General features: G+C 33.3%; 3 protein-coding genes across 6 annotated transcripts; 1 reads left to right on the forward strand and 2 right to left on the reverse strand.

Moving 5' to 3' along the window:
- Positions 1–1,696: 1,696 nt before the first annotated feature.
- On the reverse strand, positions 1,697–9,308 carry LOC139109829 (traB domain-containing protein). Of its 4 annotated transcripts, none has more exons than XM_070669194.1 (9): positions 9,004–9,308; positions 8,724–8,744; positions 8,335–8,650; positions 7,636–7,886; positions 7,425–7,539; positions 7,164–7,300; positions 6,677–7,089; positions 6,447–6,600; positions 1,697–1,941 (listed from the first exon to the last, which is right to left on the reverse strand). In XM_070669194.1, exons 2-9 carry the CDS (start codon positions 8,736–8,738, stop codon positions 1,840–1,842), a joined length of 1,503 nt encoding a protein of 500 aa, XP_070525295.1. In that variant the 5' UTR covers positions 8,739–8,744; positions 9,004–9,308; the 3' UTR covers positions 1,697–1,839. The 4 variants fall into 4 exon arrangements, with proteins under 4 accessions (XP_070525295.1, XP_070525294.1, XP_070525296.1 ...); XM_070669193.1 differs by having other exon boundaries at positions 8,872–9,308; XM_070669195.1 differs by having other exon boundaries at positions 1,698–1,941; positions 7,636–7,829; positions 8,872–9,305.
- On the forward strand, positions 1,929–3,284 carry Cchl (Cytochrome c heme lyase). The gene is made up of 3 exons (XM_070669206.1): positions 1,929–2,036; positions 2,095–2,474; positions 2,542–3,284. Exons 2-3 carry the CDS (start codon positions 2,119–2,121, stop codon positions 2,777–2,779), a joined length of 594 nt encoding a protein of 197 aa, XP_070525307.1. The 5' UTR covers positions 1,929–2,036; positions 2,095–2,118; the 3' UTR covers positions 2,780–3,284.
- On the reverse strand, positions 2,807–6,282 carry LOC139109834 (histone-lysine N-methyltransferase SETMAR). Its single transcript, XM_070669205.1, has one exon. The coding sequence runs from the start codon at positions 6,280–6,282 to the stop codon at positions 5,518–5,520; it is 765 nt and encodes a 254-aa protein (XP_070525306.1). The 3' UTR covers positions 2,807–5,517.
- Positions 9,309–9,398: the final 90 nt, after the last annotated feature.

The following is a 9,398-nucleotide window of genomic DNA, read 5'->3' on the forward strand; positions in this document are numbered from 1 at the left end:
AAATTTTGACAAAGTTAGATCATGCATACAGCATTGTTTCGCGACAAAAATAATACTTTAATTATTTTAGTTGTTGAATCAACTCATGAGAAAATCTAAAAATTGCTTATTTGTACTATTAATTTTAACATAATATAATATAATATTAATTATAATTAATATTCATGCTTAACGTATCAATGAAGTAATTAATTTTTGCGTCAAGATTTTTTTTTTAATAGACATCGAGTAAAAATCTATTAATTAAAAATATAGTAATATGAACTTTACCTTGTACACGAGAAGCAAGCTCGTCTAGTGGCACTCTTTCCTGGTGACACTCTTTCCTGGTGGCACTCTTTCCCGGTGGCACTCTTCTTGGCACAATCATCATCGTTCTCGTCGACAAATTCTGGATCGGCGTCGGTCCCACCATAAATTCGCGTCGATCCATCTGCAAGTTCGGCACTGTTCCAGTTAAATCACGCACCCGGCACATTTTGAGCAACAAATAACGAAAAGAATCCCGGACGAGAAGCATCCCCGGCAAATGTCCGCCATTTCGTGTCGATGAGTAACTGTTGCGCACCACCTTGAGACGAAAACCACAGGAGATAACTTCAAGTCTCGACGCCCGCGATATGGTGCACGAAATGCAACCGAAAATGACGGAGATGTTCTTTATAGCAGCGTACGATATAATTTTCAGGTTTATATGCTATGAATGTGCAGTGTAGGAGGCACATGAAGACGAAAGTTAGAGGCACAGCGTAACATCGAAGTTTCAAACTTTTTTGGAGCGCAGTAGCAGATAATTGAGCATCGCGACCGGCGCGAGCAATGGAGCTCTTACAGAAGGACCAAGTGCACATACGTACCTAATTGCGGGCCCGGTAGCACTCGCCGTTTGATGTATTTTGGCGAATAAAGGGTCGTGAGATATGCGGGGTTGAGAAGCCTTGATTCTTGAAACTGACCACGGGCGACGAGCCTTGACTGAGCAGGCTTGCTTCGGTCCTCGTACCTGAATTTGATATCCTGCGACGAACAGCGATCATCCCGGAGGTGGACACTCGATGGAGAATCATTCGCGCCCGAAATTCGATCCCGAAACGGTCGCAAAGAGTCGCGGAACATTCCGAATACGCACCGCGGTCCGCCTCCGATCCCTCTTTGCTCTCAACTGAAAGTTCTGATTGCGATTCTCGAAGCTTTGATTGCGATTCTCGAACGGCGCGCTATCGAGGTGTGACGTCACAGAATGGTCACGGTGGTCGTATAACCTCACCTAATTTCTCTGCGAAGCTGGACGGTCTGCTATTTTCACCAATGCGTCGTCAGTTACTCGCTTTTTAGTCTTTTATTCATTTTAACCAGCAAAGCTCGGAAAAAAATCAGGTACATCTATTTCTCACATCTCTCGCGTGTAGCTTTCTTTTTTATTTTTGCCATGAATTATGTAATAATAGCATCATACCGAGATGCTAAATGAAGTCCACTAGAGTTCCACTCGCGACTCAACTAGCGAGACTTGAAAAAGGAAAAGATCACTGAAAACTGTTTGTAACTTTGAAAAAAATTACGACGACTGTTCCACCATATATTATAGATGCATTATTCGTATAAATGGTTCAATCTTTCGTTTGTCATTTCGGAATTTAACGTTGCATAATCCTCGTGGCGTTCTAAGGTTAGTTTCCAGAAATTTAAATACTTTTATTTTGAACTGTTTATTTTCCTGTGTCATTAATCGTTATGCTACGTTTCACAGTCATATTTTTCTTTACTATGTTTTTATGAACATCACAACATTTCTCTTCTCTTTCGTTGCCAGAAAATCGATCATGGGCAATGCTCTTACTACAGCATCGGTATCAGCCGCCGATGTAATAGTACCAGTGTCTCCAGTTGCCAAACCAGAATCTCATGGAACGATGGGTATCGAACCCCCACCGGAATGTCCTATGCACAAATCAGGTCAATTTAACACTATAAATTATGTCAGCGAATGTCCAATAGATAAAATGGACCAAAGTGAAATAAATCCATTAAATATGGTATGTATAATAAACGATTTCTTTAATAAGTAAATAAATATTTATTGTTTCACCACAGTTTTATGATAACGACTTCTATTAGATGCCACCAGCGAATCAGCATCCTGCTCCAGACCAACCATTTCCTTTGCCAATTGATAGACAGGTTTCATCAATACCTAAAGCAACTGGCCAAGGAGAGTTTTGGATATATCCCTCTCAACAAATGTTCTGGAACGCTATGTTGAGAAAGGGATGGCGTTGGAAAAATGAAGACATCTCTCCAAAAGATATGGATGACATAATAAAAATTCACAATGCTAATAATGAACAGGCATGGCAAGAGGTACTTAAATGGGAAGCTCTTCACGCGCGAGAATGTGGAGAGCCAAAGTTACGTAGCTTCGGTGGAAAAGCGTCCAAATATTCCCCACGTGCGCGTATTCGTTATTGGTTGGGGTATGTAGTTTTATTTTAAAAATATTTTCTAAGTTACTATCCAGTGTTATAAAAAATATATTTTTAGGTATGAACTACCATTTGATCGGCACGATTGGATCATAGATCGTTGCGGTAAAGATGTAAGGTACATTATTGATTATTACGACGGTGGAAAAGTCAATGAGAAATACACATTTGCACTACTCGATGTGAGACCTGCGATGGATTCATGGGATAATATCTGGGATCGGATGAAAGTGGCATGGTGGCGTTGGAGATACCAATCTAATGATGAACCAATGTCTACAGCCACAGTGCATTAGTTTGGAAGTTAATATCAATATCAGTGGTAGCCCTAAGAACCTTTATTAAATTCATAATTGATGCCTTAATGATCACGCAATATAACGCTTATTATGTGGTGAAAAATACCGCGTTACAAACACGAAGTTATGTATATATAATTTATACATGTAAGTATCGTATAAATACAAGTTCTTAATATTTTATTTAAAAAATATCGTTAAATATTAAAGCGAATTAAAATTTGTTTATAATAATAAATTTTATGTATATTTTACGAATATACATACGTATACATCTTTTTCGTCCATTACAAGTAACCTAATTAAAATTCATATGCAATGTCAGGAAATAACTTTAAATAATTTTGTGGAGTTATAAAATTATTCTTAATTTGTTCTAAATTATAGAATTGTATTTGTACTGTATACTATTTGACTTATATAAAACACTTAAATATTTAATTTTGTGATTGTAAGTTAAAATTCTGTATATATATACATATATATATATTTATCTTATGAATTGTGATGTTAATTTTTTATGAATGCATACCTTTAATTTTAACCATAACTACATTACGTGTTAAATTTTATAATTTCTGCCTTTTTCCTTCTGTGTACAAATGGAGGAAAATATATTGTGAGAATTGTACTTGTGAATAATTTTACATAATGATAAATAATTTTTTAAATATTTACAATTATATCATACATTATTTTATTGTCAATATATAGCTCCATTTATTATGCACAACATTTATAATTATCAGTAGAATATATAGTAATGTACTTAAAGACTAAAATTTATATAACTTTGTCAATGAAGACCTATCTTAAATAGTAAATAATTATTTTACCACAAAAGTTGAGGTGTCATTAAGGCTAAACAAGCGATTGTAGGCAAGTTAATATTAATTTTAGAACGAAATTATTAATTTTAGGAAAATTAGTAATAATTATTTTTTCCTGCTAAAACAACATATGTTTCGATAAAGTTTATATGCTAAATCTTTCAAAATTATGATCATCTTTCATCGATAAGTTCCTTAAATATATACACTTTCATATAAGTATTATGTTTAATACTCAAATATTATAAGCGATATCCCTTAACTACAATTTAGAATGTTATTACATCAGGCAGTACTAAATATAAAAATTGCACTTAATTTCCTACTAATATATGTAACATTAATTACATATTAAAAAAAAAAATATGTATATATATATATATATATATATAACATTAGTTATTACATGAATTGTGTGGTTATTAAAAATAATTTTGTTTTTACAAATTGTTATTCATATATACATTAAAGGCAGTTATTGAATTATTGGGAGCTATATTCCTCATTGACATAATGTAAATGAATTGATAAACATTAATCTTTCCCTAGTAAAATATTCAACAATTAAAATGAGAAAAAAAATATATTTTATATATTTATAAAAATTTAGATTTAACGAATTATTTATAAGCTAAATTTTCACCGTTAGTTTATTTTCCCGCAATTTATTATGCATATATTAGCAGTGATGTATATATATTATATATTCTATTATAACGTGATAATGTACACACACCGTCAGAAATGGCATTCATGGTGCTACAACGGCGGCTAGCGTACGTGATCTTGGCGTGATGTGCGTCGAATCTCACACGAAGCACGCGCGTAGATGTGTTATGGAGCATCGGTCACAGAGGACTGAGGGAGAACGCGGCCTACTACACCTCCCCGTACTCAGCGGCCAAGAGTGGGGGAAGTCACGTACGCCAGCCGCCGTCGCCGCTCGTTGCAACAAATGCTATATCTGCTTTTCAGTGTACAAGATATTTTTATTACGACAATTTTTAACATTAAATATAATTCTAGCACTACATTGACGAAATGCTCGATTCTCATTATTCGTTTTCTGGTGTAACACTTTAATAAGAACCAGCTCCTGTAAAATACTATAAAATGTACACCGAAGGACAGAATTGACGTTTTCTGCGGTGACAGCTGCTACCGTAGTACGTAATCCTAAGCGGCAGAGGCAAGAGATAAGAGAACAAAAACAAATCGGTCATCGGCAAACCGGCCGGCGCGGTATATACATGCGGCACATGTGAAACTCGACGCACACGATGCTAAAGTCACGTTCGCTAGCTGCCGTCGTCATATCTGCCTTTCGGCATACGTACAGTCACAATCTTATTAACATTTATTTTTTTGAACACTGTATTACTTTTAACGTGACGTACTTAGTTAGAATTATTAAAAATAACGTTTGATACCAAATAAAACACATTAAATTTCATTATCGAAAGTTTAAATTAATTTTTGATGATTAGGTAAATTGAATATCATATATACATAGTTGGCACATTAATTGATTGTAAAAGAATTAATACAACACTAATTATAATAATTAATAATTTTACTACGACAATTTTATAAAATTATATTATTAGACTTTTTGTTTCGATTTTAATTTTTTATCTATAGTTTTTACAAGCAAAAATTTAAAAAAATACGATCGTGATTAATTGTTAAATAATTAAAAATACTTAAATGTCAAATATCATTGGACCACATGAAGATATACATGTCTCATTTCTATTTGGCCATTCTCATTATCAAGTTTTAAAATACATTTTATTATATTATATTTTTTTTATATAATTTATATTTTTTGATATTAATTTTGAACTTAAAACCTGTGATATTTTTCATGCAATATATTTTTTTTATAAGAATATATAGAAGCTGTTAAATTTGATTATGTGGTAAATAATGATAACAATTGTTAGAACCACAAAGACAAGGAGTATCACTGAGACAATGGACGGAATTAGCCATCGCACCACCAGCATAATTAAAAGTTACTTCCTCTCCACTTTCTATATCTCTAGATGCGAACAAACATAATCGAGGCACGATTCCTTCCACTCTAATCGGAACAAGGATAGAGTTCGGGTCACAGCTATGATTGGCATAACGTCCAATATTACCAAAATATTTCGGATCTATACAAGTTACGATAACACGATCACCGGCATGTTCTGATACAACAAGAACATAATTCATTGCGTTACGTTGCTTATTAATTTCAATTCTACGTTGCGCTTCTTGCAAGCCTATCACTTCGCCAGCGTATTCGCAAATAAATTGACCTTTCTTTATTAATTTATTCGTGAAAAGGCCAAGACCTTTGTCATCGGTTTCTCTGATAATTAAACAATTTAACGGACCATTCTGTACCAATCTATTTCCACAATTTGGCCCACACTTGCAATAAGCGTGGCATTCAAATATCGGACCGGTCAATTTCTCATCGATAATTCGAGCATTAAAATAATTAGCAGAACCGCGTGTACATGAGCAATTATAACAATCAGTCACACATGGACAACCTACCGCGTATTCCGATTCAAAATCTACTGAATCTACTCCAGGCCCGGGTATATTATTTGTTACGTACATAACGTCCGCTACAGTATGTTCATACTCGTCAATAGAAGCATGCGCCTCCATGCTTACTGTAATTATGTGTTAATAAAAATATTTTTTAAAAAATCCAAAATATCCTTTGAGACGAAAGCAGCACGAGATAAAGGGGGAAATTGTTTTATAATTTAAAAAATGTAGTTTTTACTTAAATTAATAAAATTTAGGTTACTCTATTGTGCGGCACCAACCTGTAGAAGTCCCTGAACCGATGACTTAAGAGATTGGTATGTGATAGTAACAGGCACCCGTATAACTTTGTAGCCTACGTAAATTACAGCACCAAGTATAGATGCCTTAAGGGTAAACTTTAAAATTTTACCTGACAATGATGGTGGTGGTACTCTGTAATAAATTTGAGAAATTAATAAATAAAATATGTTAAAAATTAATAAGTATTATTTTATGCATACACATTTACCTCATAATAGGCGGTATGTCGGTAGACTTGACTTTACCCCAATTTTCGATAATACCTGGTGTGTGGCCTAGACCAACAATTCCTACTACGCGTGTTGGTTCGTAAGTATGATTAAAACTGCGATCAACCGTACAGGCTAACTGCAGAGAATTCGTCAAGTAAATATCTCTCTCTTTCACAAATACTTCTCCCAACACCGGAAATTCCTCCTTCATACTGGCGATCATTTCATTCAGCATTGATCGTTGTTTGCAAAGTTCGACGTCTTCTTGAGTAATGGGATCTTTCATTACTGCTAGATGCCATCCTAATTTTATAGTTTGCCACCAGGATAGCGATCGTATCGCACGTTGTACCGTTATGTTAATTGGCCGATCAGCCAGATGAACAATGCAATTTGGCACTTTTTTTGCCTAAATGACACGATAAGAAATTAATTACATTATAAATAACTCTGTTTTTAATATTAATATTACTGTACACTAACTTCCTCGAATGCTCTTCGGAATTCTCCACCGGGTGGCATACCAAGCTGTTTGGTAACATGTGCTGCCATTCTTAGTAATAAAATGTGTAATAAACCATCATATAACCCTTCCTGTTTAACAGTATCCATAATAGTTTCTAAAATTAAATAAATAAATTAATAATATAGTAAAAAATAGCTAAAATCAATGCTAATTTTGTCCATTCAAGCAAATACTTTTAAGAAATAGTAATTAAAAATTATGTATAAACAGAAACTTACTGTAATCGATGTTTTTAACATAACTGAACATAACGTCCTCATCGAGCTGCAATATACCAACTCTGGCTCTACATAATTCAACAACAACTACATGAGGCTGTACAGCCTGTATAACCTGTAACAAAATAAAATAGTATTATTTTTATTATAAGTATATTACATTTTGGTAATTTTTTTTTTTTAAATAAATTAACAAAAAAAGTATAATTACTTTAGACACATCATTTTGACTTTCAATACTAAAGTGTGCTGTTCCTACTAAATATAGTTTTCCTCCATCTGGTGTAGTCAACAATGTCACAGTTTCTGGCAGTCTTTCATCAATAGTAGGATCGTATTCCCTTACTTTTGGTGGTTTATTTGCTGCATTGCCGACGTTACATCCTTTTCTCAGGTTATTGGAATCTGCATTATACCCAATATTTTCATTTTCTGTATTATAAGTACATGGCCAATATACACCTAAACAGTGGATTATATTAGTAAAAAAAATTAACAATAATACCTTGAAACTTTAAAACTTTCCTTTGATTTTTATGTTTTACTTTTTGTTTCTGAATGACTGGCATTTTGTGGAAACACAACTCTTAGTCAATACAATTGTAACTTATATTATAATAGCAAAAATGGCTGACTTTATTATTAAATTAAAGACTTTATGTAGCTATGAAACCTTACAACATCAGTTACTTCAAAGTATATTCCACAACTAAAGATATACTGGAGTTAGATTTACAACATTCAAAAGTGGTTGTATAACAAAAATATTTCACTAAAATCTAAGTTCTTTGCATATATGTATATAGTTAATGTTTAAGTGTTTAAATTATTTTTAAGACCATAATAGAAACTGTAAATCTAAAGATGCATGCACTAGATGGTAACAGTATATATAAAAAAAAATTGGTACCTTCATCCACGAGAATTATTTCATTGTCAGAAGAATCATAGCTCTTGTCATTGTCATAATTGTCCTTTATACTCATCGACGATAACGAACACGAAGACTGTGTCACTGATTGAGAATCTGGTTGCACTACAGTGCACCCAGATTCGTTGGCAATCAATTCTTTTGAGAAATCTTGTGCATTTTGTTTATTAAACGTACCGAAATCACCTTTTTCGTCAATTAAATTACAATGCTCGTCTTCGGCAGACGATAATTGATTACTTTCCTGCTGATCACCAGCGAGGCGATTAATTTTACTCGATTTAGATGCCATTCTCTACCCAAAGAATTTATATACTTTTAGAAGTTTGAAGAAAATCCAAGATGGGAGCGTAATTATAAATATTTACCCGTTTAGAATTCATTTGTTTCTGTAGAAAAAAAAAACTTATTAAATATATTTATTAGGACTAATATTTAACTAAATTCTTGCGCACAAAAAATATGCAAATATATTAATTTAACATTGCGCGTATTTAAAAAAATTAATTTGATTACCGTTATACGTGCGATCTTAAGTAACAGACGCGCGATGTATGCTTTTAACTTCGCCGAGAACAGTTGACACGTTTACAGAAAGACTTCCGTCGTTAAAACAAAGGAACAAATTTATTTCCAATTGAAAGTTACCTTTAATTTTTCCCTAATTAGGTCAGTCGTGTGTCTCGTGCGAAAACTTACGAGGTGAACGAAAATTCAAAGGAAAATATAAAGATGAGCATCGAAACAAATGTCATATGGATCAAGTGGGTTCACGATTTCACGATAATTACGATATGTTACAGTTCTGTTGGCGGCCTTTCACTTCTTCAACAATAGGTTAGCCAACGTGCGAATTATACATGTGCGAAATAAAGGGCTGGTAACTTCATTCTTGTCATAAAACATCGTTCACAAACCATTCATTTGTGTCTTACATATCTTTTTTTTCTCTCAATATAGAACACAAGCTCTATTTAATTTACTTTTTAATCAGCTTATAATTAAATCGTCTTTTTTAATTTATTAATAAAGAAAAGAATAAA

The sequence above is a fragment of the Cardiocondyla obscurior genome, linkage group LG18 (assembly GCF_019399895.1).
Source record: "Cardiocondyla obscurior isolate alpha-2009 linkage group LG18, Cobs3.1, whole genome shotgun sequence".
NCBI lineage: Eukaryota > Metazoa > Arthropoda > Insecta > Hymenoptera > Formicidae > Cardiocondyla > Cardiocondyla obscurior.

Coding starts and splice junctions, on each gene's coding strand:
- Cchl (XM_070669206.1), top strand. CDS start 2,119: ATGCCACCAGCGAATCAGCATCCTGCTCCAGACCAACCATTTCCTTTG. Junction 2,475..2,541: donor CGTATTCGTTATTGGTTGGG/GTATGTAGTTTT, acceptor ATATATTTTTAG/GTATGAACTACCATTTGATC.
- LOC139109829 (XM_070669194.1), bottom strand. Junction 7,540..7,635: donor GTCAAAATGATGTGTCTAAA/GTAATTATACTT, acceptor ATTTTGTTACAG/GTTATACAGGCTGTACAGCC. Junction 1,942..6,446: donor CGGTTCAGGGACTTCTACAG/GTTGGTGCCGCA, acceptor ATTTGTGCATAG/GACATTCCGGTGGGGGTTCG.
- LOC139109834 (XM_070669205.1), bottom strand. CDS start 6,282: ATGGAGGCGCATGCTTCTATTGACGAGTATGAACATACTGTAGCGGAC.